General features: G+C 41.2%; 1 protein-coding gene across 2 annotated transcripts in view; it reads right to left on the minus strand.

The window, feature by feature from the left end:
• The window catches only part of GABRB2 (gamma-aminobutyric acid type A receptor subunit beta2), a 177,059-nt gene that overhangs the window by 11,792 nt on the left and 141,900 nt on the right, over nucleotides 1-23,367 (minus strand). For both annotated transcript variants that reach the window (XM_081133932.1, XM_081133931.1), the window contains exons 7-8: nucleotides 21,714-21,866; nucleotides 17,980-18,224 (exon numbers count right to left, since the gene is read on the minus strand). In XM_081133932.1, the coding sequence (XP_080990058.1) occupies nucleotides 17,980-18,224; nucleotides 21,714-21,866 (398 nt within the window). The remainder of the gene's footprint in view (nucleotides 1-17,979; nucleotides 18,225-21,713; nucleotides 21,867-23,367) is intronic.

The following is a 23,367-nucleotide window of genomic DNA, read 5'->3' on the forward strand; positions in this document are numbered from 1 at the left end:
TTGCTAGAATTCAAGCCTCACCCTAGACCCACCAAATAAGGATCTGCCCTTTAACAAGGTACCATTTACAAGTTAACAAGATAGCTTTTATGTGCATTAAAGATTGGGAAGCACTGGTTTAAATGACCTCTTAGGTCCTTTAATGTTCTGAAAGTCAGTGACTGTAAATTTTTTTGTTTAAAACAGGAATTTTCTGTGAACCTTGGGTAGCTCTTCAAGTGTGTTAAGTGAAGTCTTCATCCTCAATATAGTAAAGGGTAGAGGACTTGATTGGTAATTTTTTGTGCTCCCTTCTGAAATGCTGAATTAATCACAACCAAGGTACCAGCTAAACCCTTGGGCACACTGAGCTGGAGAAGGGGCAGCGAAATCCACCCGGGCCAGGCATCCCTTGTGCAGCTGTGGTCTGGTGGCTTCGGTGCATTTAGCCAATTACACGGTGAATTACCCAAATGAGAACGTGCCAAATGCACCATCCACTCTCCCGGCCCAGCTCTCGTTAGGAGAACTTCTGTTAATCTGATGCAGCCTTGTCAAACATCTGTCCGTCCATTTTAACACCGGAGGGCCCTCAGCTCTGAGAGCTGCAGGCGACAGCGGAAAGCGAGTGTGGCCGCACTTCACAAAACACAGGCTGCAGGCTGCGTTGGTGGATTTAGGAAGGTAGGAAAGAACAGCGAGCCCAGGTGCCAATCTGATGCTCTGCTGAAGAACAAAACAGCAGCTGGATTCTGTGTAAAATATTGCAAACTCTCTCTCTTAAAAAGAGACCTGAGTTTAAAGGCCAGGTTTGCCACTTTCTTGCTGTGCAACTGAATATGTTACTTCTCTCTGGGCCTCAGCTTTTGTCAACAGTAAAGTTTTCAAGGGCTATCAGAGTACCTGGTAAATCTGCAAGCTTCAACCTTCGGTGAGCATCAAAATCATTTGGAAAATTTGCTAGAATTTAAAAATTCTTAGGTCATCAGGAATTCTTGATTCAATAAATCCAGGGCTGGGGCTGGATCTGCGTTTCTCTGAGTGCTCCTGATTCCCACACCGTGGTCTGAAGCTGACCCCCTGCAGGGTGCCGTATGGGGGTGGTGGGTGGTGAGGAAAAATTCAGGTAGATCCCTTGTAAGCTCTTCGCAGACATTCGTTTGTCAAAGGCATTAGTAGTTCAGATGGGGGCGTGCCTTGCTCTGTGTCACAGTGTGTAGCAGCTGGGCTGGAACCTTCCCCACTGCCCCCGAACGGTTTCCTATCTGCCACTAACCCCGAGCTGTCGGAGCAGTGCCAGGGACTGCCGAAAGACGCAGGTCAGATTATTATGCATCAGCAAGTGGAGGCTTGGAAGGCAGCCCTGCACAGGGGCAGGTTATGCCCAGAACTGGGTCTCTGTTATTTCATTGCTGAGTATCCTTGGACTAGTTACTCCCCATCTCTGGGTACCAGTTTCTTTACTGATAAAACGAGAGGATCCTCAAATGTTCTTTCAAGGGTCAAAGCACTGTTGTTCCTGAGGTGGAACGTACCTTTTACTCTGTGAAGCTGTTCCTCACCATGCCTCTGAAGGTCCCACCTCCCTCCTCTGAAACTCAGGAGCATGCATCCCCCGTTCCGCATACTACTCGTTCTGATTGCCTAATACTATTGAAATGAGTGTCACAGGGGCAGCGGACTATTCCTCAGACTGAGGGAGACAGTGCTTCTGAATTTAGAAACAAATCTTGAGTAACAGAGAAAGTCAGAGCTCTGTCCTTGTGGTCCTTCCACCGCAGACATCAGCTTCATGGTTACCTTTATCTGACGCTTGCTACTTGACAAGTACTTTCCATGTGCTGCCTCCTGAAATCCTTAAAACCATCTGTTGAGGGGGGGACTGAAAACCTCACTTTACAAAGGAGGAGGCTGAGGCTGGGAGAGCTTTCCCATGCCCACACAGCTGATCAGTGACAGTCACGGGGCTTGAACTCAGGGTTGTCTCCAATCCCAAGTCAAACAGGATTTATTTAGTGAGGTCTGCTGTGGCCTTTACCAGTGTGCTGCTCTCCAGCAGAAATGTGATAAATACTTGCTTAGGAATCAACGCACTGGTGATGTTCCTTCCAAATCTGTGTCCCTGGTGAGAAAAGTCTCATGTTACTCTGCAGTGGAGCGGAGGGAGGCTGCAAGGCTCTCCTAGGAATGAAGCCCAAGTCCTTGGCTTCAGGGGCCAACATTCTCCACTGCTGAGCTAAAGCCACCCAATGCGGGCAGAGGAAATCTGCAGTGCATGGTAAAGCACGGGGTAGATGCTGAGGGGCCATTCCTGCAGGGCACTCTCGGGGTGCCACCTGGGGTCGGCAGGCTTGTCCCCCATGACTGACTCAGACATGCTTACTCCCCTGTGGGGAATCTCGGCAGGTGTCCTCCGTGGAGGAACTTGCCATGGCAACCTTGAGGCCAATCCAGCTCCCAGAAATTTTCTGTAGCAGCACCCAGAAGTGCTGAGAGGCAGAGAGACAGCTTGCTCATTGCTGAGGGAGGTTTCAAAATTATGTCTGGGTCCCTAGGCGCCCTTTGCCCAAATGAAACAATCATCAAACATCCCGCACACCTCTTCTCAGCAGAGGCCATAAAAAATTCCTAATTTCTCTAGGAACGCAAGGATGCAGGGGGTACTGTGCTTGTTGTTTTACAGAATAATTTAACATTAATGGAGAGGTGGTGAACAAAAATTTAATGCTTGTCTTTGATTCCCTAGCTGCCCGTGGAACACAAGTTTTCTTGACTTTATACCTCTCAACAGTTCAGAATCTGTGCACAGTTTTCTCAGGAATCACTGTAGTCACGATTCTAGGGCTGTTACTAAATTCCCTAGAATCTGAGATTCAATCAACTGAAAATACACCATCAATTTAGTAACAAGTATGTATAAAGAAGAAAATAAATTACATGCTTATAGCATATGTAAGTATTATACTAACTTCAGAGCCTTTAAAAGGTGAACCTTTGTCTCGATATTGGAAACCAGGACACCCTTCTCCTGAGGGACCATGTCAGTGACCCAGTAAGAGTGGCTCTGACTTCCAGCCCCGATGTAAGCACGCGGCCGCGCAGGCTAGTGGTGGCGCCCCGACGACACAGAGCCTTGCCGTGTGCTTTAAAAACCCACAGCGCGGGTCACAGAAATTTGTTCTGCCGCTTGTTAAGTTTTGTTTAGAGGTGGCCTGGATATTCTCACAGAATAAATATATTTTCAAAATGCACTGCCTTGGCTGTGATTCTCATTCTAGGAACCGCAGTACGCTTTCGCCCCCTTTTTGGACGAGGACACAGGAGGCTCACTGAGGCAGGGCCCTCGGAGGGGCGGACCGGCAGGCGGCCTAGCACAGGCAGGCAGCTTCCAGGGCCTGGTCCCGCCGTAGGGTTTCACTGGGGACTTCCTAGGCATCTGTTCCAGTTTCTCAGATACAAAACGGGGGTTATATCCACTATCAGGGCCTAAGACAGGCCACCCCAAATATGCAGATTGGCACATTGATGATTTGGAATTAGTTACTTAAGAAATGGCCTGTGCAAGAGGAAAACCCTGACCTCTCCCTCCCACTAAAAGCAGGAGGCACCTCTCCCATGTGGCAGGTGTGCTTGCTGCCCCGGGGGCTGAGAGACAACCTCTCTCAGAGTTAAAAGGCGCCAGATCGGAAAAGGCCACCTAAACAAGCCTGGTACCACCTTCGCTGTTTACTGCCCACGCCCAGACCTTGCTGAGATTCCTCCCTAATGAGGTCTAACTTTCTCTGTCCTGGCAGCTTCTTCAGAGGGGATCAATGGGGGGAAAGATAGATTTTAAAAATAAGTATAAAAGGGTGCCTGGTTTGATCATTTCTGAGCATCATATTGTGATTGTCCTGTGTGCACGTATTAAATTGCTTTTTCTCCTGTTACTCTAGTCTTCTGTAAATTTTATTATTAGTCCAATTACAATCTAATAGGCCTGCCAGCTTGGCTATTTACTATGTACTTCACAGTTTACTATTTAATTTCTCTTCTAATATAGCCAAGGTAAGAAGTATATCTTTTGGGATAAGTCATTTTTAATGTCAGAGTTAGGTCCAAAGTACTTTTAGTTGTTCCTGACCCAGAAAATTATTTGATAATATTTCTCATTAGAGACTTTTTTTTCTCATATTTTCCAAAAGAGAACTTATTAAAAAAATGGTTTTAAATCACAGAGTACAATATATACTCTGCGCAAGTGTTTGTAAATTTTGAACTAATAAGCAATTGCTTATAGTAGAAATAAATGACAGTAGGTTTAATAGATATGAGGCCATGGAACTAACACATTTCAGGAAGGAAGACTCAGTAAACATTCTAAAACAATATGATTTTTAAGGTAGAGATCACATCCCTATTTTACAAGACATGTTGAGTTATCTGATATTAAAAATATGGATTATAAAGTGTCAGAGTTGAGACTTGAATCTCTTGAGTTTCAATCTACTGCACTGAGTTAGAGAATTATTATTTTTACATGGGGCCCTATATCTATCTGCAGGGAGCCATAAACAGTGTTGCTACAGGTATGTCCAAGCTTGGAAAATAATATGAGGTCTCTCTGTCCAACTGTGTCACTGGTATCTTGACTCTCTGGTGACAACATCAATAAGAAAGCTGAAGAGCATGGGCTTGACTGCTCCCAGCTACCGTTCAGACCAGATCATTCCTTTCTTCCCTCCCTGCGACTCCCTCTCTTTCTTCTCTTGGACAGCAATAAATACTAGAATATAATATAAATGATAATTATTAGAAATGAGCATGAGCTATTTATATGTAATTATCTTGGGTTATTCATTAAATGTAAAATGTGAAACGATAAATTAGGTATAAAAAGAAAAACTTCCAGAAAAATTTAGAAGACCATATGCTTATCTTAGGGCTTCAGGAGGAATTTTTATCCATTCCAGAAAATACAAATTACAAAAGTAGAAACAACTAGACAATATAAAAATTAAAAACTTGTATGGCATGATTGAGAGCTTAGAAAAATACCTGTAATGCACATGTGAATAAATGTTCAATATCTCTATTATAGTTACAACTCTTCAAACTGACAACAAAGGAAAATGGACAAAAATAAGAACAGGCAATTCACAGGAAGCCAATTCCAATAGCATATAAATATATGAACAGATACTCAGTTGTTTAAGAAATATGAAGAATGAAAGTCAAAACAACATTATAAACATTATAGACTGCAAAGAGCAATCAATAATACAGTTGAAGGGAAAGGAAAGAGAGAGAGGAGCTGCTCACATAGAAGCATAAATAGATGTAATAGATGTATGAAAAAATAATCACCAGATACTACTGGTGTCTTTTTTCTTCAGGAAAAAGTGGGATTTATGTGGTTTTTACTTTCTTACCTTTTTCTAATATGTAAATAAAAATAACCATGTGCTTTAAAAATATAACTAGAAAGGAGGCAAAGGAAATTAGATTCATTGTTGGAAAGCAAAGTTTTACTTGATAAGAATGGTAAGAAAAAAAAGAAATTAAAGTTCTTTACAAGTTTAAATATATTATCATCCTTTTCTGGATTCTGAATTTTCTGTTTTATTTTTTACCTAATTGATGATTATTAAAATATTTATATATGATTCTTTGGCTTTTCCTATATCTTTTAAAATATGTAGATCTTTGATTAAGAGAGAACTAATCTGAAGGAAGGGGTGGGTTAGATATATGGTGCTACATTTAAACACCCCCAAGCGGTCATCCAGTTCTTCACCACTGTTTATTAAATAATTCATATGTTCCCAATGATATGAAGTGATACTTTTACCAAGAACTTAATTCTATTACGTTTCTAAGTCAAATTATGTTCTCTGTAATTAGAGTGTACTGGTCCAGTGCTATACGGCATTAATCATTGTGGTTTTTAAAATTCAGTCAAACTTCTGATAGAGTTAATCTTTTCTTATTATTTTAATTTTTCTGATCCTTCATAAATATTTTTTCTTTCAAGTAAACTTTAGAATTACTATGTCAATTTTCTAAACAAGCCACTAAAGAAACAAAACCCAAAATGAAGCTCACTGGTAATCCAACGAGATTATATTAAATTAATAGAATAATTTAGAAAGAATCGATTCTTTTATAATGTTATCTTTGAAAAAGCAAAGTTTTCTTTCATTAAAAACATATTATTGGTAAAGGGCTTTCTTCTTCACTTTCATTATATTTCCTATCACTGTTTATATACTCTTTACGTGGGAAAGGTGTGGAAACTTCTCCAACTTCTCCTGTTGTTTCTAAAAGGTTTTCCCAGTTAATTCTCTCAGGTTCTGCTTGAATAAAGTAACTTTTTCGTTGTTGTTGTCTGAAGAATGAAATGCTTGCTCCTCCCTTTCTAACATTCTTTATTTTCTGTCATGAAACTTGACTGGCTAATATTTTGAGAAAGTTAAATAACAGAAGAGATAGTAAGCATCCATTTCTTATTCCCGCCTTTACTGTTCACCCTAAAGCAAGAGGCTTGGGTGAGACAGAAACAGAGCAACTCGTGGCAAGGAGACAGTCATTGTTCCTTACGGGGCTTTGAATTTGCAGCCAAGAACGGATGCTGAAGTTTTCTTAATAACCTTTCTAGTACCTACTGAATGAATGAGAACTTTCCGCTCTTCCCACTTAGCAGTAAGGTAAATAATGTCCTTTTACTGTGAAATGCCACTGGGTGGTTACGCTGCTAGCTGCCTTTACTGTTCTCTGGATTCAACTTGCTGAGTTTATTTAAGGACTTTTCCCCCCGTGATATCTGTTGGTGAAGTGAATCCAGTTTCCTTCATGTACGTTTGTTCTTTTAGATATGGGTTTGGCATCTTATTTATGTTACACTATTTTCTAAAATCATTTGGAAGTTTTCTTCTTTCTGCTACGATCTGCACGAATTAAAACACCACTGAAAGTACCTGCTTTTTAATGTCTGACTTGATTTACTGGTGAAACCTTCTAGGCCAGCAGTTTCAACCTTTTTCATCTCATGGCACACATAAATTACTAAAATTCTGTGGCACACCAAAAATATATAATGTTTGCTGATCTGACACATAAAATAGGTATAATTTTGATTCTTTCACACTGGACGGCTATTATTGCGTTGGCTGCTGTCATTTTTATTTGACACTAAGGGAAAAGAGGTCAGTGCCTCTGACTAGTCAGGCATTGCGTTTTTTAAAAATTCTTGTGGCACACTGGCTGAAAATCAGTTTTTAGGCCACTTGTCCTTTTGATGTGGGTGTTACCTTCCTCTGTCTGTTTTTTAGTTTTATCTTTGGCAATTAGTCTGTTTAGGTTTTCTTTCTCCTATGGTCAGTTTTGCTAATTTATATTTTATAAGAATGTCATGTATTTTATCCACATTTTCTAATACCTCTGCATATTTTTCTTTCAATTACACCTTTCTATGTAATTATTATGATTTTAAATATTTTTACTTTGGTGTATCCATATTGGTTCCCTCTTTGCTACTTTAATAAGTTTTTTCCTGATCACTTATTTCCCTATTTTACTTAACTTTCTTTTAAAAGAATCGACATATTTGTACATTATTTTCTTTTGATTTTCTCATTTGATATTTATTAATACTTTTTAGGCTTTTAGATATTTTGTTGCTCTTTTTTAAACTTCTAGAAAGGTACATTTAATTCATTTTAAAAAATGACTTGCTAGAAAGCTGTTTGAAGCTACCGCTTTCTCACTGTTAACTATTTTAACCACATTCCCTAGGGTTAATTATTTAGTATTTTAAATTACTGTTATTTTCTAAATGTTCTTCAATTTAATTTTTATTATACCTTTGAGACATAAGTTGTATAAAGTGAGTTTATACAGTTAATAAACTTTATTCAATATACTACTTACACAATGTTTCTGTCATTTTCTTTTTTTATTTCCTATCATTTTAATTTATTTAGTGGCTATTTCAATTTGAATTTTATTAATTACATATGACTTATTAATCAATATCTTTATTTTGGATTGCAATTTTTATAAATATATCTCAGTCTTAATATATTTTTACCTTCAATTCATCTTTACACAGCAATAATGTTCAATCCTCAATTTTCTTTGGATTTGCCTCATTTGTTTTTGCCTCTGACTTTACTTAGAATATTTTCCAATATCTTTACTTTAGAAGTATTTCTAATAAATAGCATTTGTCGGGTTTAGCTGCCTGATTCAATCTGAAAATCTTATTTTGATAGGTGAGTTGATAATATGCCGTAACTTAACAGTAAAGACAAGCTTGGTCTTGAATCTGTCTTAATTTCTGCTCTAACTTTGCTTTTAAGGTGCGTTTAAGGTGCCTTATTTCTGATGTCCAGCGTTGGCTACCTTACCTGCCTCTTTCTTTATTCTGTTTCCTTATTATTCTCAGAGGTTTCATAAGATGGTCAGTTTGTGGTTCTTTGACCCCCCCCCCCCAGGCACCTGAGATGAAGCAGAGGCCCCTCAGCTCCCGCAGGCCCCGGGCCGCGTCTTGGGGGGACCCGGCCTTTGGAGCAGCGCCCCACCCCGGGAGCCCCCATGCAGGCCGCCTGGGCAGCCCGGCGAGAAACGCCGGCGGGGCAGCCACTGATGCTCATCTGAAACATGTCCTTAATCTCCAACCTCTTGATTCATAAACTCTAACCTTAAAGGAGTAAATATCAAGTCCTTGTCATAAATCAGAAAACAACCACTTCCTTCCTTCTCAACAACACCCATCACGATTGTTTTAAACGTGTCTTTAGTATCTAGTTTTACAATATTTCCATTATCTTTTATCTGTAACTAACTTCTGGGGTGGTACAGCTTCAGTTTTACATGCTGCCTTTAGTTCTAAATGCTAGCATGCTGCCTTTTCCTATTCTGAAATTCCTCACTTTGGTTACCTTTTGTTAGGAGCTAGATTTTTTATTTAAGCTATTATTTTCTTTTTTTAAATAAGGACTTATGGATGCTATGTTCCCTAAGATCTTGCATGTTGAGGATAGACTGTCTTTCTTTTGCCTTTATATGTCAATAGTAATATTCTTAGGTTATATTTTCTTCCCCCAGAACCCTGCCACATTTTCCATAGTCTTATAAAATTTAATATTGCTATGGGATAGTTTGAGACCTATCTTTTTTTCTTCCTTGTAGGTCACCCACTTTTTCTGAATGGGAGGTTAGTAATTTCAGAAGAACATAATAAGAAGGGATTGAGAGTGTCTATTTTTATCTTGGAACCCAGTATATCCTTTTGGCCTAGTGATTAATTTCATTACAGATGTGTATAAATATCTAACATATAGCATAGTAGTTAAGAGTGTAGCCTCTAGTCATATTTTCCATTCAACCATTTCTTAGCTGTTTAACCTTAAGTTAATTACACTGTCTGGGTATCAGTTAATCATCTGTAAAATTATAATAATATATGGCAATAATAGGGTCTTATGACGTAATATATATAAACTACGCATATAGAAGGCATTCACAAATTATTTATCATAATTAGTTATTGGTGTCAGCTATAAATACAGCCATATGCCATAAAATGAGTTTTCAGTCAACAATGGACCACATTTTATAATCCCATAGAGCAGCGATTTTCATCCAGTGTGCTGCAAGAATTTCTAAAGCATACAATACCTGACTATTTAGTCAGAGGCACTGACCTCTTTTCCCTTAGAGTGTCAAATAAAAAAATGACAACAGCCAACACAACAAGAGCCGTCCAGTGTGAATGAACCAAAATTATACCTATTTTTTTTTATGAGATCGGCAAAAAATTTATTTTTTGATGTGTCGCAGAATTTTAGTAATTAGTCTGTGTGTGCCACGAGATGAAGAAGGTTGAAAATCCTGCCATAGGTTATAACGGAGCTGACAAATTCCTATCGCCTAGTGACAAAGCCATTCCAATGCCTTAGGGCAACACCCTGCTCGCGTGCTTGTGGCGACGCTGCGTAAACAAGCTCCTGTGCTGCCGGCTGTATAAAATGATAGCACATGCTGCCTAATGCTTGATAGGCATAATTAACGACGATGTTACTGGTTTGCGTAATTACTGTAGCGTCCTTTTTATTATTACTTTAGAGTGTACTCTTTCTACTTACTACGAACAGTTTGCTGCAGACATACGCTGTTAAGCCGGCAGCAGCCTCACCCAGCCCCGTTCACGGTGTCTCCTGACTGCGCCGTTCTCTTGTGCCTGATTTCATCTTGCGTTGTTTTTGTTCAGTAGCATGCTGTAGCCGAGGGGCAACAGGCTCCACCACGCAGGCCCGGTGTGTCGCGGGCCGCGCCGTCTGGGTTTGTGTAAGTGCGCCCTAGGATGTTTGGGCGACGACAAAATCACCTAACGATGCATTTCTCAGAACACACCCGCATCGTTAAGTGACACATGGCCGTATTTTCTCTATTCCATTTTTTCCATGTGTCCTTCACTGACATCATGGTTGTGCATCTTAAAGACTACTGTCCTATATGTTTACCGGGTTTACTCTAAGACGTTTATATCTCTACATCTCTTTTCCTCTGCATTTGGCATAATTTTCTACAGCCTCAACTTTGTGTTAATGCCTTGATGTTTGCCATAATGATTCTTCTTCTCACTGTTTTTAGATTTATTATTAGTTTCTATAAAGGTTGTTTGGCTTTCATTTTTGCCTTTTTATTTTAAATATATCTTTTTGTTGATTTCAGAGAGAGGAAGGGAGAGGGAGAGAGAGAGAAACATCAATGATGAGAGTCACTGATCGGCTGCCTCCTGCTGGGGATCGAGCCCGCAACCCGGGCATGTGCCCTGACCGGGAATCGAACCGCGATCTCCTGGGTCCTAGGTCAACGCTCAACCGCTGAGCCACGCTGGCCAGGCTCATTTTTGCCTTTTTAATTACCTCTTGTTTCTCATCTCATCTTTTACCTTTTGTTTCATATTCTCTTTCAATTTTTCATAAAAAACAAAAAACCCCTCCTGTTATGAAAATGTTTAACTTACCCTGAAGTATTTTTTTCTAATAAAAGGCATTATGTGTCTTGTGCATGCTGAGTTTCTCTCTTTCTGTCGTGTGTGTGCAAAGCCTGCGGGAGAGGGAGGCAGAGAGAGAAACGGACCCACTGGCCGTTTTCCTGAATAGCTGCCACGCTGTCTCTCCGTGTAGATGCTTCGCTTCGAGGGGGGCCTTTTCGAAAGCCTCCCCTCTGCTCGGATCCAGCCTGCGTGGGGCTTGCTCTGGCTTCCGTCTGCACCAGCGCCGGCTCTGATCACGCGTCCCCGCCTCTGCAGAGCCTCTTTGCCATGTGTGCTGTTTTTGTTCTGCTCCGCTGCTGTTTTATTACCCATGCCTTTGGACAGAGCGGGGAAAGCTGCTCATGGGTTTGGGTTCCTTCTGTCTCCACTTCTCTAACACTTCTGACAGCAAGACAGTTTCCTCTCTGCCGTTTTAAGGGCTGGGCGATGTGTGTGTGTGTGTGTGTGTGTGTGCGTGTGCACTGCCATGCTCACAATTTGGCAATATGCATCACTGTTTTAAAGGCACATGCTTTTTGACCCAGAAATTCCATTTTAAAAATAGACTAGGAGTCAATCATGTACAAATGTGTCAGCAATGGGATGCTGATTTCAGACTTGTTTATAGCAGGAAACCACTCAGAAACAATGCAAATATCTAAGGACCGGTGCTTGTTACATAAATTCAATAAAATATATTGTAGCTATTAGAAATGATGTGTTCTTATATTTAAAGGTACAAAAAGGTAAGTGGAAAACAGCAGTCTACACAATAGAGCAAAATTATTTATGTAAAAACATATCACTAACTGTGAATAAAAGGCAGTGTTGACTGATTATATCTGGGTGTGGGGGTTTAGGTGGTTTTCATTGCCTTTTGTACTTTTTTTAAAAAGAATGATCATGCATTAGTTTTATAATCAGAAAAATAGTAACAGAGCTAGAAGCAGAACCCCTGAAACACATACACACTCCCTGCTGCCACCTCCAGAATAATAGCAACTATCTATTGCGTGCTCTTAGCCTGCACCATATAAGGCCCTTAATTGTCTCATTTAATGCTCTCGGTAGCTCAATGAGGCAGAAATTAGTGTTTCAGTTTTTAGTTGAGGAACTCGAGGGATGGGAAGTCTAAACACATCTAATGTCACCCGGCTCGTAAGAGACCACGCCTGACTGAGCCCGGCTGAGTCAGATTCGAAAGGCACCCTCTCCCCAGAGCACCCCGGTGCCTCTGAGGACGCTCACATACATCGCGGTGCTTTTACATGTTACACGTTTCACAGCTCATTATTCAAACTTTCGATGACTAGTCCTTATTTCACACTTTAAATATGAACCTAAAAGAGAACTCAAGGGGTAGAATAAAGACAAACCTACCCAACAAGGGAAAATATAAAAGCAGAAGACATCGGGGTTAGTATTTCAATGTAAATCATCGAGCACTCTCTTTAACAGGTCATCAGAGTGTCATTAACTCTTTCAAGCTATCAGCTGAACAATTCCGTGCACCGAAGGGACACATTTTCTTTAAAATATCATGATCTGAGGATTTTCTGAATTTCCATGTGACTTTACCCAGCCATTAGACCAATCACGTAATATACTTTGATTCTGAAAAAATACAACTGTTTTCATCATAAACCCAAACTCCGGCTGTCAGGAATTTTCTTCTAAGTCCACCTAGAACACTGCCCAGGCAGAGCAGTCTACTTCAGTTTCAGAAACAGGAGCTAGGATCCAAACAAGAGCAGCAGCCACGACGCAAAGGAGGTCACCTGCACGAGCACACGCAGCAGGGCCGGGATGCCCAGGGGCTGGGGCCCAAACGGCGATTAACAGGGCTTCCAACACCTCCCACAGTCCAGTTAATACCACTCACTATGTGGAGTACAAGTAACGGGGTTAAACCACCTTAAATACCAAAACAGAGTCGTGATTTAACAGGTTAACCACACCTGCTCCCCGCCCCAAGGGCAGTAACGGGGCACCCAGGGATCTGAGGGGCAGCAATAAGGCTGAGGAGCACGATCCTCAGAAAACAGTGACACAGCTCACATGGCGCCAGGCCCTCAGCACAGGCTCAAAGCATCTCCTATCATTTGCTGCCTCACCGAGAAAGGGACATTTTAAAAACCTGAAGTTGGACAAGTAGTGTGTGATAAGGTGGAATGGTGACAGCCAGCAGGATCATCATTATCCCTGTTCCTGCCCCTCCCCCTTCCTGCCCCTCCCCCTTCCTGCCCCTCTCCCTCCCTCCTCCTCCCCCTCCTCCTCCCCCCTTCCTGCTCCCCCTCCTCCAAAATGGAGGCCAATATGAATGACGATTTGGTGATTAAGAATTGTAGGCACAAGGATTCAGAAACTAAACTCTAAGTATCAGCCAAAAAATAGGCTTTCTTTGGAAAATTTCATTTAAGAGTTTTGATGAACAACAACCTCAGTTACTGCCTCCTTCCTATCAATAAAATAGCACTGGATCTGCCGAGATAGTACTTATTCGTAAAATAAATAACAAAGCAGCAAGGACTTGACGCAAACATAACATTCTTAGGCACACATTAATAATCTAGGGCAAAAAACAGGTTCCTGGATTTGGAGCCAACCAACAGAAGAAATGTACAGCTGTCTACCTGTTGCACTAACCACAAGAAACACAAGGGACCCCGGAATGCCAGGGCCTCTGATGGCACTCGGTCCTCCCAATACAAATGAACGGGACTCTAGAGACACGGCCCCTTGGCTCCCTTCTCTAGCACAGCCACTGAGACTGAGGGACGGCTGAATCCGAGGCCCGTCAGAGCTGCGCTTCACAAAAGCAAGCCTGGGAAGGCCCCCAGGGTCTCACAGAAACCGAAGCCGCCCCACTCTCTGTGGGTGTAAGTCCATAGGGTGTCGGCAAATGTCGCACACATTAGTTTAAAGGGATCAGCCAAACAAATTGGCCCCAACAGAAATACAAGTAAATGGATTAAAAACTGGCTATCTAACCGTATAGAGAGAGAAATCGTAATTGGTAGTCCGTCTAGTTGGGGAGGAGATTCCAGTTGGGTCCCACAAGGATTGACTTTGGGTCCCATTTTGTTTAAATACAGAGACAACACCCATAAATTTGGAATGAAGAATGGCCCCATATGGAGGTATTTTTGGAGCAGCTTTATTTGGAAACCTGGTGGTTATGGGTCTCTCAACAGTAAAGATATCAGAGGCATTTCAGATACGCAAGAATCAACATGGTGGAGAGGCAGGAGTAACTAAATTCTCAAATATGTATATACTTAGTTATTGGCAGAAAAATAAACAAGAAAACAATGTGAAGCTTCAATGAAAGAAAAGGAGAGCTGGAAATTTGAAGACATAAGCAAGAAAAGTGGGTAAAATTAATCCAAAGCAAATTCTATAAGGAAACAAACACACATAAATAGCAGAATGCAAAAGATAATGGGAAAGAATCTTTTAACATTAGGACAGAGATTTAATTTTTTTTACTACTCCAGAAGACTTGGGAAAAAGAAATGTTCAGTAGGCCTCTTGGTTTGAGGTTTATTTTTAAGAATCTTAGTATTTTACAACTTAATTTGTCACGTGAAGACAACTGTGAAAGTGACATTTCTTGTCAGTTCTAGACTCTCATGTGTAGACAGGTGGGTTTTTCAGGTGAAACGAATATATAAACTAATGTGGAATCAGCTTTTTAATTCTATATTATTTTTTCACCTGTTAGCACAGTGGGTGATACACTGACTATGGAACGGAAAACCCAACCTGAGCCTCAGAGATTTTGTTAACTTTGCTGTGCAACCCTGAATATTTGACTTTCCTGAAGAGTTTTAGTATATGCATAAAATGACAAGATAAGAACTGTGTTAAGAGCCGCAGATACTCTTGTTAAAATAAAGACTTACAGGAAATTAATACAGAGAAGAGATCGGAAAAGTGTGAAAGCATGCCGTGGAAGCAACGTGCACTCCTGCGTTTTCACTCCTCCCTGACCTCAGGACAGAGAGCACACTATAAAAATCCCTTTGGATGACCTGACTTGCAGCTCCCATCTCTAGGAAACCATCAAAAGGAACACAAAAAAGTCAGTCCCTTCCCTACCAACTGATTTTTCCAGAGCAGCCAACAATACTTAGTTGATTATATGTGCCCGATCTTTGGGGGGAGAAAACACTTAAGAATTACAGTTGGAAAAAAGAGACATTCTTGATAAAAAATAGAGTGGCATTATTCATGACGCCCACACAAAGGAAAGCAAATGTGCAATCAGGGCCCAGGGTGGATCCCCTAAGCGTTCGTGCCAGGCGCAAAAGGAAACCATGGGCGTCTGGGATGCTAGGTGGTCACCTTTTTGTTTTAATTTAGTCAAGACAGCTGTAAGTATTCTGACCTAAGAAATAACTGATCAGGTTTGAAGTGGTTCGTTTTAAAGCTAATACCTGTTGATAAAGGATTTCCCTGCTTTGACTTGACAGCTTCTAACCTGAAACATTCCTCTGTAGATAATTCCCTCTTTTAGGGATGAGACTGCATCCTACATGCCATTCATGTAAAACACACAAGCAAGCTTCACCAATAGGTCCGGAGACTGTAAATTTTACTTTAAAAAGTAAAAATGTCTACTGCTTATAAAATTTTAATGTTTTATTAGTATTTACCGCTTACTGAGCGCTTACCATGTACTGGGGACTATGTTGCCCTCTCTATACATTATATAAGTAATCTTCATAAAAACCTATGAAAGAGGAATCCACCCTACTTTACAGATGGGGAAACTGAAGGTTATGGAGGATGACTTTCTTTTGCCTATTGTCACACAACTATTAAACAGAGACTAAATCTTGAACCTGACTGACCTCAAAATACTTCTTCAGTAACACTGTGCTAAATGACTCCTGCTGTCCTGATTCTATGCTTCCTGATCAAAGAAATGGAGAAACCACTTGTCTTAAAGGGTTTGAGACTAGGACAAACATCTTATTGTTTCTGGGGCTCAGTTTCTCGTGTTTAAAGCCAGGGAATTGGACTAGAGCAGGGGTTTTTAGCTCAGTGACGCTGACATTCTGGGATGGACAACTCTGTTATGGGGAGGCTGTGTGATGCCCTGTAGATGTTCAGCAGCCTCCCTGGCCTCTACCTACCCACTAGATACCAGAAGCAATCCCCTACCCCCAGTTTTGACAACCCAGAATATCTACAGACATGGTCAATGGTCCTCTGGGGGCAAGTGTGCTGGAGTTTTGAGGACCACTGTACTAGAAGAACTCTAGGTATATTTGTTTTTCTCATATTCTAGGTTCTGAATTGTAGGTCCAAGAGGATGAGCTTTTTCATCACCATGGGGCATCTCCATCTCAGCACACTGAATTTAAAACTATCTGGAGCTCCAGGTTCAGTTTGCCGTAAAACTGACACTCTCTGGGTCTTAAGTTTTTCATTTAAATGCAAATTGGTATGAAAAAAATTTGACAGAGGAAAGTGAAAAAAGGTCAGATGGTATTAAGTCAGCTTTGCGTTAGGCAATTGATTTAGACTCATTTCAAATGGCCGTCCTATGAGCTAGCTTTTATTTATTTATTCATTTTCTTTTCTTTATTAAGGCCACTGTATCAGGACAATCATAAAATGGGCTTAAATAGCACTGTCTCATGTGACAGTCTGGGAGAGCCATAATGTTACGTTGGAATCTATTGACAGCTTTCAATAAGTGAAACCTCAGACACTGGCAAGAAACTGAGTTTCCCAGACCTGTGGGTAATTGGCTTTCAAGGGCCATATTTAAGGTTTGCATCATTACAAATAATGTCTCCCAGGAAAGGGCTGCATTTGATTAGAGAATAGATCATCAATGATCAGACCTATGGATATGTAGAAATATCAGTGAATCAGAAGCTTTCGCTGGATTTGCTCCAAATAAAACTCAATGGTAGACATTATTTATGGTGTTCTGTCCTTGGAATTAAATTGACATTGAAAATACTGAAATGTCAATTAAATAATTAGTGGTATGGTTAATAATTCTGGATGGTTTAGAAGTATTACTGTCTTCCTAGTTCCAGCACTCTGAACTATGATGCCCGGCATGCTCCAGGACAATCAAACCAGAATTTCTGGGGAAGAAACCCAGGCTTCAGTATTTTTACTGCTCTCCCAGTCATTGAACCAGGCACTGAAGGCTGAGAACACTGCCTTAAAGAATGAACCGGGTTTACAACTGTGTGGGAATGATCCTTTGCCTATGTAAGACAGTGGCCTCCTGTAGTCAAACACTTCAGGGATTTTAAGTGGCACATGAGCAAGGCATTGAGTAATTATCTATCACTTGGGGGAAAATGATTCTTCCCTCCTCCTACACTCCTCTCTCTACCCTTCTGACGACTTCAAGGAGAAAGCCTCAGTTTGCTGCTGCTGGTAGGTCTTAAGTACATCTCTGTACTTGCTTATCTCCCCTTTAAATGCAAGAACATGCACAGCTCAGGCCCAGAGCCTTCAGCTAGTATAACCTAGAATTTGATGACATCATTACATTTTTATTTATTTATACCTAAGATGATCTTTTAGCAAATAACAGTGATTTATGGGATATGAAATTCCTTTCTTAAATAAATTTAAATAATGTGAGTAAATTTAAATAAATATAAAGTAAATAGTAGCACACATCGTACGTATATACTGAAAAAGTCACAAAGGTGGTTTGCAGACTACTGTGCTTTGGGCAACCTTAGTATTAAGGTAGAGTTTATCTAGTATACGTGCTGCCAAAGTGAGCACAGGGTAAAGGACATCTAAGTGTTGCGTCACAAACTCGGGCTGTAACCGCGCCTCCATCGCTCATTATCTTTATGATTTGGGGAAAATCACCCATTCCCGTCCCTAGGTCTTGGTTTCCTCCTTGGTGAGACAAGACCTTTGACCTATATTGCTGGTATTCTTCTAGTTTAAGAAGCAAGGAGGGCGCCCCCACCCGCGGGATTTACCTTGTTCACATCCAGGCGCATCTTATCGCTGTTGGCGCTCGCAGCCTTCTCGGCTGCTTTCTTTTGGCGTTGGGGTCCCCTCCCAAAGAAGATGTAGTTGACCAAAGCATATTCCAGAAGGGCCATGAAAACAAAGACAAAGCACCCCATCAGGTACATGTCAATGGCCTTCACGTAGGGGATTTTAGGGAGAGTCTCCCGGAGGTGGGTGTTGATGGTGGTCATTGTAAGGACAGTTGTAATTCCTGGGAGAAAAAAACACTGAGAGTTAGAATAACAATGCTCCTAGGTCCTTTCTGCTCTCGTTACAGCTGGAAAGATTACTGCATTCTTTTAGTCATGGATGTATGCCACGGGATATTTACTGGGCACTTATTATATTCCAGCTCTGTGGCAGGCCCTGGAGATACGCATAAATCATCAATTTGTAGTAAATGTGTATCATTTTAGAACCCTTCTTTAGTTATTTTTTAAAAAAATATATCTTTATTGATTTCAAAGAGAGGAAGGGAGAGGGAGAGAGAGAGAAACATCAATGATGAGAGTCATTGATCGGCTGCCTCCTGCACGTCCCTGCTGGGGATGGGTCCGCAACCCGGGCATGTGCCCTGACCGGGAATCAAACCGCTGTCTCCTGGATCCTAGGTCGACGCTCAACTGCTGAGCCACGCCCAGCCAGCTAGTTATATTTTCACAGTTGCAGTTGTATATCTAGCGGGAAGGGGTTGGAAAGTGACTTAAATGCTGCTGCGTTAATGCGTGTGCAGGCTGAGCTGAGGACTGGAGGAAGCCGCCAGCAGTGTGCCGTGGCTGGGTTTGGAGCTGCGCTCTGAAGAATGGGGGGGGGGGGGGGTCACCCAGGCACCCAGGGGCTGAAGGTCAACTGTGAGTGAGACCTCGGGGCGCTGGTGCTGAAGAGAGCTTTCTGTGGGAAAGGGGGGCTTGCTTTGCGGGGTGAAAGTATACAGATCGCCCAAAAGCTCTGAAAAAGCCAACATGGGTACATGAGGATATGGTGGAAAGGATGGCGGGGAGACTGCAGGATAGGCAAGGGCTCCCTAAAGGAGAGGCATAAATGTAGAGCCCACCGAAGAGTCTGAACTTGAAGTTACAGGCAACCTGGGGCCACTGACCAGCCGGAGGCAGGGAGATACAGGACACACTGCGTTTATGATAATCGCTCTGGCGGCTGTGGGGTTCAGAGAAGCATGCAAGACAGGAAGAAAGAATACGCCTTAAGAGTTTCTCAGAATAATCTGTTAGCAAGGGGAAATAAAATAATCACAACGGTACTAAAATCAATCAGTGCATTATATAGATGATATGGACAAATGACTGTAAAAATTTGGAATGGGAGGGTAATAGAGAAGTCGAAATCTAACCCTCATGTTTGTAGGCTGGGCACCTAGGCGAGTAACACACAGATAAATTATAAAGAAGTATTACAAGATTCCTCACGGGCAATGCCACACTAGGTGATGGCATTTATAACTATAATTACTCATCCAGGTGAGTGAGCACTGCTATCCATGGGGAGTAGTTTCCCTCAAAGGTGTAACTGGAGGGATAGACAGAGAATGCTGGAAAAAGCCCCGGTGGCCCAGAATCCTGAGTATGACAAGCTCCAGCTTTGTGAAAATAGGCAGAGCTCAGAGTCCAGATCACACATGGGGGGTTATAGCCAACATGTGAACCAGGATCTCTGACTCAGAAACCCGTGTCCTTAAACACTACCTGTAACACATCCCGGTAGTTAAGGTTTCATTTCTATGACTTTTTTTTGGAACATAAGTTTCCTGATTAATTTTCTCTCTGTAATAAAGTCACAATTTTTGTTTTGTTTTCACACATGCTCTTAAAACAGATACAGAAAAAATAAATTTGAGCATCTGATGCTGAGTATGGCCAGAAAAACCCTGGTCTTGCTTTACAGCTAGGTGTCTCACAGTTCTCCTATCTTTTTTACAATATTAGTCTTTTTGAAACATTTTCCAATTTCATTTTTTCTCTTTTTTATGTCAATTACAATTATCCTGTATGAATGTATATCATGAAAGGTATTTCTGATCTAGTAATAAATTCTTCACATAATTTCTTAAAAATTTCTTTTAAAAAGTAAATAAATTACCTATTATTCCTATAGTAGATATAAAATAGACAACTTTTCATTTTGAAATAAGATATTTACAAATTTCATTCATTCCTTTTTCAGCAAATATTTCCTGAGCAACATTTTCTATGAGAGACGCTGCAGACATAATGGAATCAAAATTAGATATGGACCTTTCTCCAAAAGATCTTTCAGCACCATGCGGAAAATGACATGACAAACCAAATGCATATAAATTATAACAGCGGTTGGTCTACGGAGGGGAGTTCTATAGTTTAAGAGGTTAAATCACAGGGACCTGACTCAGAACAGGTGGGCATTACTTCTCCCTTCCCTCCTTCAACCACGACGGTCCAAGCTCAACAGCAGCCAAAGTGATTCCTTTAAAACTAAAATCAAATCATGTCACTTCTTTGCTCATTGACTCTAATTTTGCTCAGCATAAAAGTGAAGCCTTTATTATGGCCCCCAAACCGCTTCATAATCTTTTCTTCCCCTCCCACACACGCTGTCTTTACTCCTGAACTCTCTGCATTTGCCTCACTGGCCACCTCACTGCCATGCCCATGGCCTGGAATATTCTTAGCCAGACAACTGTGGCTTTTCATGCTCCTCGAGCCTTTGTTCCACTGCGAATTTCTGAATAAGGCCTGCCCTGATAATTCTACAGTGCACACCCTGAAACAACCAACCTCCCCCTTACCTTGCTCACTTCCCTCAACAGACTTACGGTATTACACAGTTTGCATGGCTAGTCAATGTACTGCCTATCTTCTACTGCTGGGACATAACTTCCAGAAGGACACGGCTTTATCTCCAGCCTAGTGTACTTGGCGTGGCGCATAGTAGGTGTTCAACAAATACTTGCTGAATGAATAAATAAATGACTTCTCCAAGGAAGTAACAACTGAATTGAGATCTCATGGTGGAGGAGTTAACATTTCAACATTTAAAGGAATTAGTTAGAACTCAAAATAATAAAGATTGTGTAAAAGGCCATAAATTTAGTTAGTACATCTGGAGTCAGCAACATAAAAATGTCCATGAAATATAATTTATTCTCTTCCTCTGGTCTTATAACAACAGGAAAATCTAGCATAAGATAAGTGATGCCATAGATAATTTCCCTAAATTTTTACTTGGTTTTTCTCCTGCCCTCTGCCATGCTACTCCAAAATATTCATAAGACTTTAGAGTTCTTTCTGCTTAGCTATTTGTTACACACTATATTTCTTGGTTTCTTGCTCAGAAAAAAAAAAAAAATGGAAAGGAAGTCTTCCCAGGTAAGGAAGCACAGATAAATTTAGTAATTATCAAGCAACATTACATGAACTATGCTTCAATAAAAATATCACACGGATGGGACTAATGTCATTACCAACAGCTAAATAGTTAACTAATTTTGACGTGAAAGAGCTTTAATATGTGTTTAATTGACTTAATGCTGAATCAGATCACCCAAAGTCTCTGAGTCAAATCCTCGTAATGTGTGCAGTCCGGTTTCATCATATGTCACGAATTCCAGGGTAAGGAAAGTGCGTTTGGGACACACACACACACACACACACACACACACACACACACACACGAGCCAGACTCCGCAAGTGGACAGAAGGCGGCCTACCCAATGCCACTCGGGCAGCCGAGGCGTCGTAATTAATCCAGAAGGAGACCCAGGAGAGGATAGTGATCAGGATGGAAGGCATGTAGGTCTGCAGGATGAAGTAACCAATGTTTCTCTTCAGCTTGAAACTGAGGGACAACCTGGGATAGGAACCTAGGAAGGCAATTGTAGAGCATCATCACTCTCAGTCAACACTTACTTACAGGATGCTTTCCTTTAAAGGCCCATGAACAGTTTGTGAATCCTCCCAAGTTCAATTTTAGCTCCGGGTGAAGAGCCCTTTCTTCTGCAAAGGATGCCTGAGGACACCAGGTTGTCAATTAGCAGGAGTTACTCCATGCTGAACACATCCCTTACTCCTCAGGCATTAAAAGAATTCCCAGTTTTCTCGGCTCTGGGTGAAAAAAATACTCATTCTCTACAACTGTAGAGGACAAGACAATTTGGGACAGTCCCTCTGTCCCCCCCCTCCCCCGCTCCACTTATTTCTCAGTAAGTCCATCCAATAAGTTTTTTTGTTTGTTTGCTTGTTTGACAATCAGGCAGGACACTCTCATGATAGTAAAAGAGAGCTCCTCACAAAATCCCAGGATGATTTTAAATCTGGGATCAATGGCTATACTTCAGGTAATGTAGCAACTCCCTGAAATCTTGTGAAGGTTTTTCACGCGTATGCATTATTTTTTTCTAAAATCACTGCATCCATCAAAGTCCTAAAGGGACCCCTGACCCACTGAAAGGTGGAGGATCATGATTCCTGAGCAATATTTGTGGGAGATACAACGAAAGGATCACATTCCTGAAGCTGGGTTCTTTGACTGTGGTGATCTGGGATTTACACTTCAGACAATATATGTAACAGAGCACAGTCTCAGAACAAACGATTCACACTGATAAACAGTGTGTATGGGTGGAGGGAAAAAAATTCTTACTCAGGCTAAACCAAGAGTAACTGACTCTTAATATTAAAGTAAGGGTGTTTTAAGTAGGAACTCATTTCACACTTAGGAAAAGTTTGCTATTGTTCTTTTTTTAAAGCAAGAGGCTCCGCATATTCTTACTAAGCCATACAACTCTGGCCTGACGTTGCTGTGGGGACAGGAAGCGCCCGGATCCTCACCAGAGGGGAAGCTCTAAGTTTACAGTTACGGGGCCAGCTCTTTCTGCCTGGGGGATTCGTTCCAATGAGGAAAACAAACAGGGATATTCCTGTGGGCTTATTGTTTTTCCCCTTAATGGCAATATAGTAAGTTACTACTTTGCTGGGCTTTCCTGTTAAAATTTTGTGCTGATGAAACCAGGTTTGATAACTTAAAATCTCAATACTGGAAGGGTAGGATGGTGAAGGATCAGGATAATCTCAAAATCTGGAAGAGCTTTTAGCTCCAAAACAGGAGGTGATGCTATGTAAAGAAACTCCTGCCCTTTGAGGGAAATGTGAAATTCTCCTACCCTACTCTCTTTAGAGAATTGCACTGTGGTCAGACTTGAGTGAACTGTGACTTGGTTGTCCCCAGTATATTTCAAATAATTATGATCAATTCTGTGATATGCATAAAATTGTGGGAACAACTGACCCAAGTCTTCATTTCCTGCTCTATTCTGTCTCCAACAACTAGTCCTTTCCTCTGGCAAAGGAGAGCCACAGAGCTGG

Source organism: Miniopterus schreibersii (assembly GCF_964146895.1).
Source record: "Miniopterus schreibersii genome assembly, chromosome: 4".
Lineage (NCBI taxonomy): Eukaryota > Metazoa > Chordata > Mammalia > Chiroptera > Miniopteridae > Miniopterus > Miniopterus schreibersii.